An 18,352-nucleotide genomic window follows, 5' to 3' on the forward strand; every position below is an offset into this window, starting at 1 on the left:
ATAATGACCATACCTTCATTCATTCCCTTATTGATTATTTACTGAGCTCACATTGAGTGCTAAGTTCTGTACTGAATTGGGTATACAGCTGGGGGCTAAAAGCAACAACGTCCTCACATTCATGGAACTTACAGGTTACTGGAGGGAACATTGTCCAAAAACTTGCACAAATAAGGAGTGTGGCTGGGTAGTATATGTTGCTATGGGTACATGTAATTGGGATGAAGGGGTGTGCATTAGGGAAGACTGTCTCAAGAAGTGACCACTGAACTCCTATCTCTGTAGGATGAAAATGGCCCAACTTGGCAAGGAGTGAAAGCCAAGTATTTCTTATGAGAGGCCAGTCAGGCACAAAGTCCTGTGTGTGAGGGAAGATAGTGACCAAGGTATTGACAGAAGGTCTTTGTGACTGGAGCGTAGAAAATCAGGGTTAAGAGGTACAGGATAGAACCAGAGGGAAGGGCAGGACCTTACAAGATATGGTCCTGATTTCTTTCGTTAGCAGAGCTCTGTTATATTGAGGAGGAGGTTGACATCATCACATGTGCATTTTGAAAAGGGCTTTTTAACTGATGTGTGAGAAAGGGATTGGAGAGAACCCTGAGTATCTGAACTTAGAACTGGTAGGAAAGACTGCTGGAAAAGGCCAGGCAAGGCTTGGGGAATTTTGGGAGAGGAGATGTCAAGAAAAGGACACCTTTGGGAGATACACTTCAAAGATAAGATGATTGTGATATTGTGAAGATGATTGGATACATGAATGAGGGGGCCAGTGACTGACTCCTGGGTTCTTGGCTTTTCCAGTCAGTGGACAGTGCTAGCATTTGATGGAACTGCAAACAGTGCAGGAGGGTCTGGTTCAGAGGCACATGAGGATTATTGAGCTAAATGGCAGCATGAAATAGGGAAATAATTAGCCCAATGAAATTGTTGTCCAGTACTGTACAATATATTTTATTACCTTTTAGTATTAAAGAGATCAAATCATATGGATGAAGTATAAAAATTTTCCTGATGCCACATACAGAAACACACACACACACACACACACACACACACACACACACACACACCCCAAGAAACCATACAAAACCTTAAACCCACAGGTGACAGAATCAAGGATAACTGGTGGCATTGTGGACATTGTGTTGAGGAAGGACAACCAGGGAGACATCTCAGAAGGCTTCACAGTGACCCTGCTGAGGGATACAGAGAAATCCACCTCGTAATAGCACGATAAAGCAGGACTGTCAATAGACTAATATTTTAGAGTACCATTTCTGAATGGGTGATTGGGAGAGAGAAAATAGATTTGGTTAGAGGCTGACGGAAGATAACGGGTTCAGCTGGACGTGTGCTAAGTTTCGGTGCTTAGATATGGGATCAGAGATACACAAGTTCCAAGTTTGTGTCAGATTTCTCTGGGCACAGATCAGAACTGGAGAGACACTAGGCAAACCATTTGTTGACAGGTGATCCTAGAAGTTGGATCTCTCTCCACAAAGGAAGAAGGTATATGGATAAGGAAAAAGTACAGTTTAAATAATTGAGGTATTCATTAAATGTCCAGAATGTACCATAGTGTGAGTAAATTATTTCTGATAGGTGCTTTATTTAATCCTTCACTACCTTTTGCAATTCCTTTATTGTTATTCCTATTTGCCTGAACGAGTAATGAATGCACATTTTGAGAGGTATCTTTACTAAAATGAAAAAGCTAATAAGTGGTAGGATCTGGGTTCAAACTCATGTCTCACAATACCAAATTTGATGCTATTTTCCTACACCCCAGCTTTTACACCTCAGCATCTTGGGCATAGAATGCTTGATGACACGTATGTCTAAGAAGAGGGCTAAGAGAGGAAGTTCTACAGAAGAAGGCTGGAGAGTGTGAGAGACCCAGTTCAAGAGAGGATAGACTCCTGAAGGCGATATGCAAGGGCACATGAGGGGACTGGTGACTTCAGTAGAGCAGTTTCAGTTACAGTGAGGGCTGGGTTGATTGGGGTGAAGTGTGAAGGGAGGGGAGGGGGGGAAAGTCCATGCATGGACTGCTGTGTTTGAGAAGGTGATGAGGGCTAGGAGAGAATATGCAATGTGAGTAGAGTTACAAGGGTGTTTCTAAGTGGTAGCAGCTGTATACAGAGCTGTGCAGGGGAGTCTGTGTGCTTAGACCTAAAAGGGGAGCAGAGTGGAACCACCAGGGTTGTGAGCAGTCAAGGTAACTTCATTAATGTAGAAAGGCACTTCTGGATGCAAGCTTGTTCTGGAGTCTTTTAAATTGTTTTCAGTCTCCTGTCTGTTCAGTTGGTAATCTCTTATAAGAAGAGGTCTCTGAAAGTTATTTGAAATTTGTCTAGATATACAGACCCTTGATTATTTTTTGAGCAAACATCTTCTAGTACCTCAGTATGAGGTCATATGGCATTTATGGTTATAGTTATAAAATGACATCATGGGGGTGCCTGGGAGGCTCAGTTGGCTAAGCGTCAGACTCTTGGTTTAGGCTACGGTCATGATCTCGTGGTTCATGATATTGAACTCTGTTGTTAGCGCGGAGCCTGCTTGAGATTCTGTCTTTTCCATTCTCTCTGCCCCTCCCCAACTTGGGTGCACACATACTCTCTCTTGAAAATAAACTTAAAAAAGAAAAAGAAAATGACATCATGAATTAGTACCTGTCTAAAATGTTCTAACTTGGTTACTATACCATTATTTTCATCCATCTCATGTACTGTGGGTTATGTTTTTTGTCCTGTGTTTTGATCTCTGCTGTTAATTTTGTTTGGAGATTACGAAAGGGTTGTAGACCTCTCTAAAAGCCCATTACTTATGGGCATGTTCTGATTTTTGACGGATTCATGTGTTTCTTCAAGCTTTTAAAAAACATTCACAACAGTAGTGATAATTCATTTTGGGGATTGGGATTGTATCTAAATCTCACTGTCTGAGACAGAATTATAAAATTGATTTCCAGAATTTAGGTCTTTTAAAAATCATGCAAAGTATTTACTATCAGTTTTTAAAACATGAATTGCAAGTTCATTACAGTGCTCATAGTATTTAACAGAACATGTCTCTTCTTTTTTCATGTGTTGAGGTGCATTTTTGTTTTTTCTCCATCCTTATCTCCTTTTTGACTTGGGCATTACTATCCTGGGGAGAATCACTGTGCTTCATCCTGTCTGTAGCTCCTTAAAATACCCAGAGATGACTAACCTATACCTGGTTTTAACATACTAGTCCTGTCCAGCCCTGTGAAATGTTTCAGAAACCAGTCAGTCTATAATCACTAGTTAAGGCTAAATGTGACACCCTACTCACCCCTGGACACACACACCATATTCCAAGAGAGTTAAGGCATATGGGAATTCTCATCATGGCTCCGTGTTTAACGTTAGGAGAGGAATCCAGGCATTTCTAAATAAAATGTTACTATCAATTACTACTCGAGACTGCTTTCATGCCCCATACTTGGCTAAGCCCTGGGGACGTGCTGGTATTGTGAGCAAATAGATGCAGTTGCTTCTCTTGCGGAGCTTATAGTACAGGGAAAGGAAATCTTTCCGGCAATATCATAGAAAGGTAAACCAAGCTTAACAGCAAGAAAGATAGGTATTTCTCATTTGTTATTGAATACATATTTATTGAGGGTGTCTGGATGAAGAGTGAATATAGTAGGAAACAAGAACGGCACAGCTCTTTCCAGAGCTCTTCAGAAGTATCTTTGTCACATAGGTTGTTGAGTGATATTGTTGATATTTTGTAGTGTTTTAGTAAATTCCCCATCTTTGAAATTCATATTTGTAACACTTATTTCACCTGGAAGTTGGTAAAGTATATAAACATCAAGATTGACTCTCTTCAAAATTATGTAACATTTAAATATGACGGCAGGTTTTAGCTCTGCAAGTGTACTTCCTCTTCGTAGTCATTTTTCCTAGTCAGTAACATTTAATAGTAAGCAGTATAACTGGCTGTCACTGATATGAGTATTTTCATGGATTCTATAACATTTCTTACAGTTATTGCCAGTTTTCGAGGAACGGTCCCATATGGCCTGTCATTGGAAATCGGAGATACAGTTCAGATCCTGGAGAAGTGTGATGGTAAGTGGGCTAGTTTGTTTGAAGCTGTATAACCAACCTCTTCACCGCTGGACAGTTGATAGTGTCTACAAATTCTGTCCTCCTATTAATTTCTGGAATTTTTCCAGCAGTCACGGTGAACCATTTTTGACAGAGCTTGTTTCTTGTGTATTCAATGTCTGGCTTATGGAAAAGCATCATTTGCTATTTTTAAGCTGATTTTATTGTTATTTCTATATATTCACTAGATGTCAATGTAGAAAGCAGTTGAGGCCACTGTATTTGTGGGAGTTCACGACTCAGTGCCAAACTAGAGGGTCTTTGTCAGAATCTCAAGCATCTTGTAGGTCCCCCAGGACAGGAAGAAACATACATCCAGAGCAGAAATGTCTTCTCCAAGGCTAGGTAATTAGAGGCCTTGGGGAAGGTTCCAGTCAAGGCCAACTCTGCACTGCAGTCCTCTCCCCACCCCCAATTTGAACTAAAGTTTTCCAATGCATATGAAATGTTAGTGGGATGTACCAAGAACTTTGTGATTATTATTGATTTATGCAGCAGTGCAACTCATTAAATCAAGATACAAACATGTCCTCATGTGTTTCCACTCCTGTAAATGAACTTAAACTCTAGTATTTAAAAAGATCCCAGGTGAAATGACTATTCTTTTTTTCTTGTTAATAAAATGGCCACATTTTAAAGCCCTACCAGAAAAATCCCCAAATCCCAAAATACCTGTTTTCTTCTGAAATGCCATCTTTTGTGGGAATTTATAATATGGTAACATTCTGTCATGTCAAGATCCATGAAATTGTATTCCTCAAAACAAAACTATTAAGTTTACTTATAACCTGGCATTAAATGGTGGTGATACATGGACACTTACTCTTCCCACTATAAATGAAATCTTTAAAAATATAATAAGCTCTTCCTTGTTACTGCCAGATGCATTTTGTTTATGTTTACTTTATATGCAGATAAGTATAAAATCTGTTTTGAATTGGTGCATAAAAATGGGCTTCATAGCTAATGGGAGCTCTTTTGTAACCTAAGAACCTTTCTCTGTGATATAGTTGGACATAGACCTCTGTATGAGATTTTTGCAGTTCTCAAAATGTTTTGGTTTCTGTTAGAATAATTATTTAAGATTGGATATATTTCTTGGATATGTCTTTAAGGGATACAATAAATCCTAAGGTGTACAGTTTCTGCTCAATTCATTTTGCTTCAGACTGATTTAAAAACTGTTAAGTATGACAGTATACAAAGGATACAATATATCCTTTTAAGAAAACTTACGAAATACAATTTCAAATATTTCCTTTTAAAAATTCAATTCATTAAAAGGCCCAATTCAACAGAATACTTGTTACATGGTAAAATAATTTCTTACCAGGAAACAAAATGGTTCTATGCTTGAAGAAATTCTCAGCTGAAAATAATACATTTGTAGGGGACTATATATTTACCATATATATTTACATATATATGTTCTACACTTGTTTTAAGCTGTAAAGAGATATGTTCCTCTATACAATTGATACAAAGTTGCTTGTAAGTTAAGTCATAGGCACTCCATAGAATGAAAATTAGGGTGAGCCCATGACTGGAACATTTTGCTGATAAGAATGCCCATCACTGATCTTAATGGATGATACCTGATTTCCCTTTTCTTAAGCTATCAGACTGATCCTAATCCTAGATGATGGGCTGAAGGATGTGAAAATTCACTATATGACTGTTGGCTGAACCCTTTTCTTTGGTGTCTGGACCTTCTAGCCAGGCAAAGACAAATTGGAAACATATTAAATCTTTTGCAGATTCTTGAAATTCCCTGAGACACAGTGTAGCCTTTTATAAAATGTGGAGAAACCATACTCAGGTAAATTAACTTGCCCTAAATAAAATAATAAGTTAGCAAAACCAGAATTTAAGCCCAATGCTCTGATTCCAAACCCTGTACTTCTATTATGGATATTTATATTTTTCATGTAAATTTCCATTATAATTTTTTAAACACTTGCATTAATAGAATACTTAAACTAGTAGTCTCTTAAAGTATTGTCTTGCCCAATTCCAACCCCCATTTTTTCATACATAGAATATTTACATATAGGGTAAGATTCCATCAGGAAAGGACAGACTGATTTGTAATCACTTCTTTAAAATATTACAATGGTTTAATCAAAATAATGACCATGATTATTTCTCCACAGGCTGGTACAGAGGATTTGCCTTAAAAAACCCAAACGTCAAGGTAAAAAAAAAATATTCCTAACAATAATTGTGGGATTTTTAAAAAGTTATTTTGCTTTATTTCATTTGACAATTGAAATTACTGTTGGGACTCTTAGTTGAAATGGCAAATAGCACTACAGATTTTCATAATTCTGGTAATTCCTTTGAACTTGGATTATCATTAAGACATGCTACTCAAGTGATAATCCTATGTAGCTCTTGCAATTTGTACTGAAAAGACCTTAATAAGCTCATGATATAGAAACAAAACCTTTTTGAAGTGTTAGTTTAGCAGAGAGCGAAGTTAAAATTCAAGGGGAAATTAAATTTCAGGGTAAATAGATATCCCTAAAGAAATGTCAAGTAGAGGTATTTAATTTTTAAGTTATCTGTGGTATCATTTGTAAAATAGTGGTGTGGAGAAACACGTTTATTCAGCAGCCTATAAAGAGTTCCTTTTAGGTTTGGGCAAGTGAAACACAGGGAAACCATATTACAAAGAGCTTCCCCTGTTACCATTCCAGGGAGAACCTAAGACCCATTGTCCTTTATATGTTTATACACATCCTCAGGAATTATAGTAGGAAGTCGTATGATTCTTGTTTTACCTTTCATTTGTATGCTTTATGACTTTGGCGTTAATCCTTACTGTTCTCTGTGACTCTCTGCTTTATTTTAATCTCTCAACCTTTCAGCCATACTTCGTACATTCTGTAATACTCTCTTACATGTCATGTCCACTTCTTGGTTTAATTCTGGCTTCATTAGGATTTTAGATAAGAAATTGTATCATTTCTTATTCTCAAAATGTAAGTCATCTAAATTCTTCTGCCTGCCTTTCAGCTTAACTATACCTTTTTCTGGATCATCCAACTATGTGTAATAACTGTATTTTTATTTATTTTTGGTCCTTCTAAAGGAAAGCCTGAGGGGCAAAAGAGTATAGAAATTGAATTTTGAAAAACATTTTAGTCCTTATTTCAAGTTATTTTTGGGCATCTGCAAGGCACATACAAATATAGTTTTAGTACTTAATTATTGATTTAGAATAATATTGAAAAAAATAGGACTTATTTCTGCCTCTCTTCTAATCTAAAGTTTTGACTTTTTATTATTAATTACAATTACTCTGTTTGTTAATCCTACCACTTTGAGTTAATTTAAATTTTGAAGGAAAAAAATATTGTTAACATGTATATCTGTTTACTACTGTTGTGTGTACAGACTTTGCTTATTAAATTTTATGTTATCTTTGGATCCACAGTGGTGATAACATATTCAAATGACTTTTGCCTTCCTAAATATTTAATTGAATTTGTCATTTGATTACACATCAAAAATCATTCAGAGGATATTGTCATTTAATGGACAATAAAACTGATGCTAATTTTTTTTATGTTGTCTCTTTCAACATCCCATTTAGAACAAAGGAAACAATTTCCTTGTCCTGTCTTTTCTCTACAATAAAAAGGTTTAAGCTAGTGTGCTGTCTTTTGTTTAATTTTTATTCCATCAGAATACAGCCTGCCGATTAACTGCTGCTATGTTTTCATCAGACATCTTCCATAACACATAATATATTATTGTCTCCCAATTCACAGTGATTTTTGTGTGTGTGTTTATTTAAAAATAGCCATGAGTGTTTTAGAAAGAAGATAAAGAGCAACTACCAAAACAGACAAAAAAAAAAAAACCCTCTTTGAAAACTATGCAATATTAAAAAAAATTTTTACTCAGTGTAACACGCTTTCTATTCTATACAGAATTCCTGACATTTTTAAAATAACTTTTAAATAAATAATAACTTTACAAAACATTGTAAAGAATAGATTTTTGAGTGAGATTTAATTTTTTTTTTTTTTTACTGTATTTACTTCAGAGAATCCCTGAATTTGTAAACTAGTCAATGGTAGAAAATAAAAGAAACAGGTGCAGTGTGATAGAGATGTTGTTTCCCCCATTTCTGACATTGTTCTGGCTGTGTGACCGCAGTGTGTGCATATGGCTTGTGAAACTCTCCCCAGCCTGTCCATCCACTACCCTGTAACATTCGCGTTTTCTCTTCCAGGGTATCTTTCCTTCCAGCTACGTCCACTTGAAAAATGCCTGTGTGAAGAACAAAGGGTAAGAAATGAGTTTTATTAATGGAGGATTTTCACAGAACCACTGCTTATTTTAGAATTTGAAAGGCTTAGTAATTGTCCTGAAAAATGAACTGTAGGAGATCATGCCATTGTCTGTGTTGTCTGATAAAGGCGGTTGGTGGAGACAATTTAATACCCCCCGGCTATGCGTGCTAGATCCAAGTGCCCCTCTGGGGCCCCAGCGGTCTCTCATTGTCCACAGGTCATGGGATCAGCTGAATCGTAAGCACAAGGAGTGGGTTCTTTCTGGTCTCCTGCTATATAGAAAAGCGTGTCCATCGACCCATGGAATGCTGAGTCATGTCTCAAACCCCAGGAATTTCCTAGATTTACCACTGATTACAAACACTTCAGTCTGACTTTTTCCCTAACCAGGGATAATACCATGTTTTTGTGTAAAGCCACTCTTCTCTTTTAAGGAATGGGATTTCTGTACTTTGTTTGATTGAGCTCATTAATCACCGAAGATTTCTCATACATTTTAAAAGTCTTTCCAGTCTGTTTCCAAAAGGACTTGAAGTAGCTATCAGGATAGTGGGGTCATTCAAATAAAATACCGTAGTGTAAAATGGTAGAACTTGCTTATTTAACTGCTTATCATGAGCAAGTGATTCACTGTAAGTGAGCTGTGATTTGGACCCAAACATTTGCTGCCAATGTCATAAGAAATTTGCCCTCGATCATTGAATGATTGTCATTTTATGATGAAAGAATCCAGATTCAACTGCAAAAATTATATTTTTCTTCAAATAGAAAAAATAGCAATTTATCTGGATTACTAAAGCACATTTTAAAGTATAGTAAATAAGATCTTCTAAGTTTAGTTTTACTAAAAAAGTTCCAAGGATGCTATTTAAATGGATGATTCTCGTATCTAGTGTCTGTAGAGTATTAATCTTAGTTCAGTGAAATAATTTCTGCAGGGGCCAAGAATCTATGGTATAAATACTTTCAGAGTTTCCTATATGGATAAAACTTAGAGTCTAGGAGATCCTTATACTATATGTCTTATATATATAAGTCTGCTACTTTTGTATTAAGTTTATTTATTAAATATTAATTAATATTAATATTTAGTAATATAATAAATAATAAATATAATAAATAATAATACTAATTAAATATTAAGTATTATGTTATTTATTTATTAAATAAACTTAGAGACAGAGAGAGAGATAAAATCCTAAGCAGGTTCTGTGCTATCAGCACAAAGCCAGCAACAGAGCCCAATCCCACAACACTGGGAACATGGGACCCGCAGTGTTGTGGGGATCATGATCTGAGCTGAAATCAAGAGTCGGTTCTCAATCAGCTGGGCCACCCAAACACCCCTATGTGTCTGCTACTTTAAGCGATATTACTATCATTAATTAGTAGTAGCAGTAGTTAATTATTTAAAATAGTAGATTCAAAACATAATTCTAATATTAATATTTACCACTACTACTACTGGGTTTTCTTTTTTGTCTTTTAATGTTTATTTTATTTTTGAGAGAATGCCCACGCAAGTAGGGGAGGGGCAGAAAGAGGAGGACAGAGGATCTGAAGCTCTGACAGCAGGAAGCCCAATGGGGGGCTTGACCGCAAGATCATGACCTGAGGCAAAGTTGGGTGCTCAATTGACTGAGCCACCCAGGGGCCCCTACTACCGTTGTTTGAGTAGATGCGTGTCCTTTGGGCATGTTGGGCAGCTGTGACCCACCAGAAATGAGTCAAGCAGCGTTATTGGTCCTTTTGGAACTCTCCCACCAAGCTCATCTTGACACTGTCCAGGTCCTTTCAAGTAAACCAGAGGAACCTCTGGAGGATATTTAAGCCATCGGCTTTCTCTTTGTTCTGACCTTTCTGCTATATTGACTGGGGCTGGACAATATGGAAACCTCAAGGTCTCTACCCTGACCCTTAAAGTGTCCACCTGGGCAAACCCACGCAACTAGTTTTCCTTGCTGCCTTTGCCCCAAGCCCAACCCTACCCCTTCAACTCTCCAGAGCAAAGGGCCACTCGGCCTACACCTTACACTCTGACCAAGGGAAAGAGGATACTAGCAAAGGTGATGTCAGTCATCACTTGACCCATTGGAAGTGCTACCTCTCAAAGCAGATTGGGGTGGAACATGATCAAAATAAACTCCTTCTTTTATTTATTAATTTTTGTCCTAGGCAGTAACAGGTATGTATCAGACCCCATTCCCTGAGCCTGAGGAAGTTTAAATATGGATACAGTTGTCCCAAAGTTTAGTGGTGTAAGTTTAAGACTTGGTTGTGGATTCTCTGTGTGACACAGGCCATAATGAGCATTAAACAGCAGAGAACACTGCGGGTAGAACCCACACTGATTTTCAAAACCAAAAAAAAGTTATTGGAATTTATTGAGACCCTACATTCTAGGGCTATTAACTGGAAGAAAAACTTTAGCCTAGAAAACATTTCAGAACACATATTGCTAGATGATTGCTTTGTCAAAGAGGAACTTCTTTAGGATTTTGATGTTACCTCTCTTACTTTAAGATTAGCAGCTTGGGGTGCCTGCGTGGGTAGCTCAGTCAGTTAAGCATCTGACTCTCGACTTCGGCTCAATGCGTGATATCCTGGTTCATGAGTTTGAGCCACTGACAGCTTTCTTGGGATTCTTTCTCTTCTCCCTCTGCCCTCCAGCTCCCTTTGCTTTCAAAACAAATAAATAAACTTTAAGAAAAAAAAAGATTAGCAGCCCAATGGCCCACCGGGATGAAATTGCTGCAGACTCTATCTCAGAATAACTAAAGAAAATATAATTTCAGGGGTAACCACTTACGACTACTGGAACATTGATTTTTAGTTTTGGTATAATTAAGAGGAAACAGCTGCCTCAGTGAAAATGACAATTTTCTGGAGCTTCTTAAAAATTTACATTTTGGTGAAACAAACCCCAGATCAACTTCTCACAGACTGGATTGCCTTTATATTCAGTCCTGGGTCTTTAAAGCTATGTAGGGCTGATGGGGGTCCTTAAATTAAATTATAGTTGATGAACAGCTGGCCACTTCTGCATTGTTTAATTGCTGCTTGAGGTCATGCCACTTTTTAAATGTTAACTGGGTTGTCGAGTTGTCCTGGAAATTCATGGTTCCCTTCTTGACCTTACATCTGATCATTTTGTAATCTCTCTCTCCAAATATTCATCATTTAAATTGCTACAGCTGCTTCGGAAGCAAAATACATGTGTTACCACTTGCCAGTGCCACACGTAGACTTGATAAAAGTTTCTGTATATGTCACAGTTCATATACTACTGTTTACTTTTATTTCTCGATTTAAATCCCGGTTTTACATTTTCAGCTGTGTTTAAACTTTAGAAAGAAGGGAAATATTCACAGAGCAAGTATTTTAGCAGCAGTATGAAATGAGGAAATGAGGCTCTGTTGGTGAAGATTTTCGTTTTTGTACTTGCTGTCAAGAAGACTTTACAAAAGACAATTATACACCCTTTGGATATAACATCACAGAGGAACTACAGAGCAGTTATTAGCCTCATGCTAAGAAGTAATTTTTCCTTGATCATCTAGACAACCTGGTCACATTTCTAAGATGCTGTTACCTTCTACATATTAGATGTTGTCCTTGAAAAAATACATACTCAATGTTAATCCCATTCACATAGCTGGTAATAGTCTTTTGAGAAGTTGTAATAATAGCCACTTAAGCATTTTCACTTACACACATATTAAAGAATTTGAAAAAAAGAAACCTGAGATGAAGAAAAGTTTGTTATATGTCAAAGATAGACACAGAGAATAAATGAAACATTCTGGATTTTCTTTTTTGTCCATATCTTCATGTATCTTTTCAACAGCAGGACCACTGTACATATCCTAGTAGATGTTGGTGTGAATGTTTTCCAACATTGAATGGATAGTTCCTGACTTTGAGAGAAAAAAACAGGAAGGATATATTACCCTAATCAGAAGAACATTATGCAATGGATATTCAAACATTTATGATTTCAAAAGCTCTGAAGTTCTATGATGCATGATAACATTACTAATACACTAATCGTTTTTCATGGTCCCATTTACAAATAATTTAAAAAAGTGTTAATAAGGTCGGGGGGGGGTGAGTGTTTAGGGACACCTGGGTGGTTTGGTCGGTTGAGCACCAGGCTTTGGCTCAGCTCATGATCTATCTCATGGTTTGTGAGTTTAAGCCCCGCATTGGACTCTTTGCTGTCAATGCAGAGCCTGCCTCAGATCCTCTGTCCCCGCCCCCCCCTCTGCCCCTCCCTACTCACGTACTCTCTCTCTCAAAAATTAATAAATATTAAAAAGAAAATCAGGTGAGTCTTTAATCGTTACCTCAGTGTCTAGATATTTATAACATGAAGTCACTTTGGATGTTTGGAACCATAATATCCTGATCATCGAACAAGTCTGTCATTGTCTTTGCATCCTATGGTCATAATGCATGGAAAGCAAAAGCCATCTCAGAGTTTATGCAAGCTTGGTGATCTCATGTTATATGAAGGCTTTTGGGTTTAAGGAGGTTAAATGAGTTGTTTAGTAGTCTAATTGTGGCTGGAGCAGAAGTCTTCTGATAATGTTGCTTCTTACCGTGCTCCTCAAAGTCTATGTTGATGAAGGGAGTGGTCATTTTGGTATTGTAGCGCCAGAACCAACATGGCATCCCTCACACTGGCCTGTTAGCAGATCCTGATTACTGTCTGCAGAACCCAAAATAGGCAGGCAGTTTCCTCTTCTAGTTTTATCTTTTAGAGGATTTAAAGTAAAATTATTGTCAATGATAACGGCATGCATACTTTGTTTTTCTCTTTTAATTTCACAGGCAATTTGAAATGGTTATTCCCACTGAAGACTCCGTTATAACAGAAATGACATCGACATTAAGAGACTGGGGAACCATGTGGAAACAGCTCTATGTGGTAAGTAACTTTTTAATGTCCTGGTTTTTTGGATAGAGAATTGTTTTAAGGAATACTTGAACCAGGGTAAGCGCTGACCAATAGTTGAGCACCTGCTCTTAGGCGCTAGAACTCCAGAAACCAGAGATCGAGAGCCTCCCAAATAGTCTTGTTGTAATCTGTGTGTCCACTAATCATGGGTTTTATATGTTCTTTTTCAAACTGCAGGAACGTAAAAGATGATTTTTCTGGCATTTAATCGAATAGAATGGTTTACATGGAACTTGTGTTAGGCTTTCTGAGTATTTTTAATCTCCAAAGGGAAAGAAATTCCTTTTCAGTGCAGTTGGAGTATTGGTGGCATTTTATTTTAATTTTCTGTAAATAATTCAAGTATACTGAAAATGATAGACTCCTTAGGCAGAATGAAACAGGATATTCTAAATATACAAGGGAAAGGAATGTTTCTTTAAAAAGGGGGGGTCTATGTTTGGGGGTTATGTTTTTATGTACGTATTTACTTATTATAGCAGATTGTCTCTATTGAGAGCTTATTGTGTTGCAAAGTCTTTAGAAGTACTCTATATGCAGTATCTCATTTAATCCATACACCCATTCAAGGAAATTGTGACCGTGATCATTCCCAGCTTATGGATGAGGAAAATGAGGCAGAGAGCAAGCTACAGTACTTGCTCTGGGCCAAGCAGTTGGAAAATGGTCGAGCCTGGATTCTCATGTGAATCTAGTGCCCTCACTTTGAATCTCTGAACATCTCTGAGAAAGATGAATGCTATTTCTCCTTTTATTTTCAAAGGCGTTTATAGAACAGCTTCATCATTTGAAGGGATGCATTCAAAACACAAAGGTGTACTTAGCCTGACAAAATGATTTGCAACAGCTTGTCAAAGAGAAAATCCAAATTAGTGAAGGACACTGGCCCAAAATGACAGGTCTTATTGTCTGTTACATATAAAATGCAATAGGATATTTCACTGAAGCAAGGAAATCTTAAAAATAAAACCCCTTTTGATGTTGGATTTCTCTGACCATGCCCTCCTGGAGCTGGTGGCTTTACGACTCACTAGTAAAAAAATCCACAGGACAGTCTTAGATGAAATGCCAGTCTAAGCTTTGCTGGAATATGGTAAATGCAAAGTCAAGATAACTGAACTCAAGGGCTCTATGCTGAGAGGCTGCAAAGGAAATGCAGATCTCCGTGTCAGGTTTAAAAAAAAAAAATTATATATATATATATATATATTAGAAAGAATATAAAATCCGAGTGTTATTTCACTTAAAATAACATTGTACATGATATTAACATGGAAATGAAACTGCTTGAAGTGTTCAAATCATTGCATCATTTAAATACTGAACATAAGAGTCATAAAAATAATGGCTGTGGAAGTGTCATCCATTTGTTGAGCTAGAGCACCAGCACTTTCCCTTTTATGAGGCTGCTTGTGGGGAACAAAGTTGATTTCCTCTTGATTCTGCCTTATCCAGCTATTTTTACCTGCTTTTCAGGTTGCGAGTCTCTGTTTTGGGGACATGCTTGATTGGCTTGAACATCTCTGTGTTGTAAGCTCCAGGAATAACCTTTCCACCTTTTAATGTCCTGAGTAATGGAGACAGAGAGTTATTTAAAAGTTCCCCCAGATACTGGCATGGTAGTCAGTTACTTTAGGCACAAATATGAAGTTTCACCTGGAGATAACAGATCTTTTGACCTTGAAAATGAGGCAGACTGGTCTATTTATGTTGGACCTTTTGGTTTCTCTTTTCCTGCTAAGAAGGTTTCAAGCCAGTGTTTTGGTTCAGGTTGATCGTACCTGAGCATCCACGTTCTTTTCCAGTGTGTATTAAGGTGCCCGGCAAGATGTTTGATGAGGGTAATAATATCTTGTAAATTGTAAGCAGTTTATGAGATAGACTTAATGTAAGTACAACATTTTAGCTTAAAGGCTCATGGTAAATACTTGTGCTAGTTGCTCTTTTTAATGTCATTGGTAAGAGCCTAAATAATGTTCTTTCAAATATCACTTAATGAAATATCAGTTATATAACCACAAAAACCTTAGGAGAAATACAGCAGCCATCTTTTAGTAAGTACCTCTGTGCAGGCCTTTGTCTCAGTATTTTGTATCTTTTTTCCCTGGGGCTCTGCCAGATTGTTTTTATTCTCAAATCTTATCAGAGATAACCTATTCAGAGTCCCACACTAAGTGGTAAAACTTGACTCTAAACATAGATCTACTGCTCCAGAACCTATGCTCTTTTCATTTTGAGGCAAACGAAAACCTCCCCATTCTCTAAAACAATAAAATACAGTTTTGCCACATTTCTGATGCATTGCAGAACCCTTAGATACTATTTTGTTCCAAGTGTTTAATTAATTTTATCCTATCCTTTTCATTTAATGTTCAGTCAAGAGTGTTTTTCATCTTTCTAAATAGGTCTTCAAAACTGTCCAGTGTTTAAAAGCCAGTTTTTCAAGAATCATCATTTTACGACTAGCTGTCAGACCAGATACATACTGCTTTCACACATTAGGAGCGCAGATTTGCTGGTCAGGGTTGAGGTATGTCCCTTTTCCTAAAGGGAGAGCTGACCAGCTGGTTTTCATTTTTATGAAGGATCCAGCTTCCTTCTCATCTCAGCGTTCTCTTAAACTTAAGTACGAGAGGGAGCATCACTAGAAAATCAAGCCCATCCCCCCGCACAACTGGAAAACACCTTCCGTGGGAGCCGGACAGATGACCCCGTGACAGTGTGCAAGTCTGTTCAAGAGGGAACTGGCTCTCCATTTTGCTGCACAAGATTTCTCTTATTTTATATCTTCCTACTGTAATTTCTTTCACTCTAGTTGGCCCTTCCTTCCGACCACTGACCTCCTCAAGTTTTTCTTGATCCTGCCTTATTGTTTCCCATGACCCAGACAGAATCCACCTCTCAGGATCCACAATATGACCTCCTATAAATCAAGTTATTTATCCATTCATTCTCCAACTGCTGGGGCTGCCCAAGACAGACCCGGTGTCTGTGGTTGGGAGCTTACACCAGGCGGAGAACACAGAGACGAGGCAGTGAATTACCAGAGGATTGCACTCCAGTGCCCCTGTGAGGACTTGTATGCGAGTGTGTAGCATGAGGAAAGAGTGAGAAGTAATAGAAGCGCAAGCTCACTGGAGTGCTCTCGGAGTTGTGAGCGTGATTACTCATAGCTCAGAGGGCTATGTAGGGATAGCACCGTGGAGAATGCTTTGTATTTCGCCAGCCCATTTGTCTACCCTGCACAGTACATTAAAACACTTCAAGTCACTAAATATTGATAAGGCAGAAGACATGTCATGATTTGTTTTTTAAATAAAATTTTAAAAATGTGTTCTGACTGAGCCTCTCTACCCATCACCCAGAACTTTGACATTTCTGGTATAAGATCATCTCAATACTTTAATGTCCTCTACTAATATTTTAGTAGAAAATAAAAGCATAGCTTCTGGTTAAGAAAAATGAAGGGCAGACACTGAGAAATGGTTTTTGCCCTAAGTGTACGGGTGAGAGATTTAGAGCAGCTCTTGGTAAAGACATCATGTTTGTAGAGGCTTATTCTGGAGCAAGCCCGTCACAGTAACTTTTAATAACAGCCAACACTTATGTGATATTTATTCTAAACCAGGCGTTGTTCTCACAGTTGTAGTATATTAACTCACTAATCTTTACAGTGACCCTCCCAGGTGGTTATTATGATACCCATTCTACAGATAAGAAAATACCACAAAGAGGTTAATTGCCAAAGTTTTTTCAGCCAGTAAATGGCAGAGTCGGAAGGCAGGTTCACGAGCTGGGCTCCTGAATCTGTGCTCTTTGTCACTGTGCTGCACTGCTTTCTTCACAAACATTGTCTCCAATCCATAAAACAACCTTACAGGAAGATCGCGCTGTGTCTGTTTCACAGATGACAGAACACACTCGCAAATCCTGTAAAACTAGTAAGTAGCGAAACCAGGATTTGAAGCTCAGAGATTAACCCATCTTCCTTACATTAAGCCGCCTTGCTTGGCAAATTTCTCAAGGGACAATACCTTGAATCTACATGAATGTTTAGCAAGAAAGAAAACATTTTTTTTAGAGGTCTGAATAGTGACCAGACAGTGGCAGTGAATGAGTCTGAGAGCCCTCTGTGATACTCAGCTTATGATGGGAAATACAGTAAAGCATGAAGACCAACATGCAAGAAATAATTAGAAAACAGTATATCCACTGAATTGGCTTTAATTAGGTGCAGCCAGTGTTCAGAGAAGAGGGAAGAGACATAGGCAAGAGTTATCAGAAAAGATTCCTGACAGAAGTAGAATCCAGGCAGAGCCTTGAAGGACGAGAATTGGGAGAGAGCTACGGGAAGGAGAGGTGGAGGTGGAAGAGGAGACAGGGTAGCAGACCCTCCGGGTATGGAGGCATAGTGAGGGTGCTGTCTGTGCTGGGGAATCTCAGAAGTGAGGTTGGACTCTTGGGCAGGAGAGCAGCTCCGTGAACCTGGATGAAAGCGTGTGGAGTGGCCAGTATAATTGACAGCCCGAGGGGAGAGGTATCTGTTGACAGAGCATCTGTCAAGCGCAGAGGAGGTAAGCAGGACTCACCCTTCCCTTTCCTCTGTGGCTACCTCACAACTCACTGTGGGGACTGACCACCGATTCCACGTTTGTGTCGTTCCCAGAGGAATGAAGGCGATCTCTTCCACCGGCTGTGGCACATCATGAATGAAATCCTGGATCTGCGGCGGCAGGTGCTGGTGGGCCATCTGACCCACGACCGCATGAAGGATGTGAAGCGCCACATCACCGCCCGCCTGGACTGGGGCAATGAGTGAGTGCTGTCCGTCGTGGGGCGGGGCGTGGGGGTGTCTCTGATGACAGATGCCACATGGGGTGAGCCACTGCGTGGTAGTATCTCCAGAAAACACCATTTGGGGCTTTTTCCAGCTTTCTTCC

The 18,352-nt window shown here is 38.4% G+C and overlaps 1 protein-coding gene across 3 annotated transcripts in view; it reads left to right on the top strand.

The window, feature by feature from the left end:
- Positions 1-18,352, top strand: part of DOCK4 (dedicator of cytokinesis 4) — a 417,061-nt gene that overhangs the window by 180,652 nt on the left and 218,057 nt on the right. For all 3 annotated transcript variants that reach the window (XM_029924788.1, XM_029924790.1, XM_029924789.1), the window contains exons 2-6: positions 4,026-4,109; positions 6,302-6,342; positions 8,392-8,447; positions 13,286-13,382; positions 18,079-18,227. In XM_029924788.1, the coding sequence (XP_029780648.1) occupies positions 4,026-4,109; positions 6,302-6,342; positions 8,392-8,447; positions 13,286-13,382; positions 18,079-18,227 (427 nt within the window). The remainder of the gene's footprint in view (positions 1-4,025; positions 4,110-6,301; positions 6,343-8,391; positions 8,448-13,285; positions 13,383-18,078; positions 18,228-18,352) is intronic.

Source organism: Suricata suricatta, chromosome 2, assembly GCF_006229205.1.
Source record: "Suricata suricatta isolate VVHF042 chromosome 2, meerkat_22Aug2017_6uvM2_HiC, whole genome shotgun sequence".
In the NCBI taxonomy this organism is placed as follows: Eukaryota; Metazoa; Chordata; class Mammalia; order Carnivora; family Herpestidae; genus Suricata; species Suricata suricatta.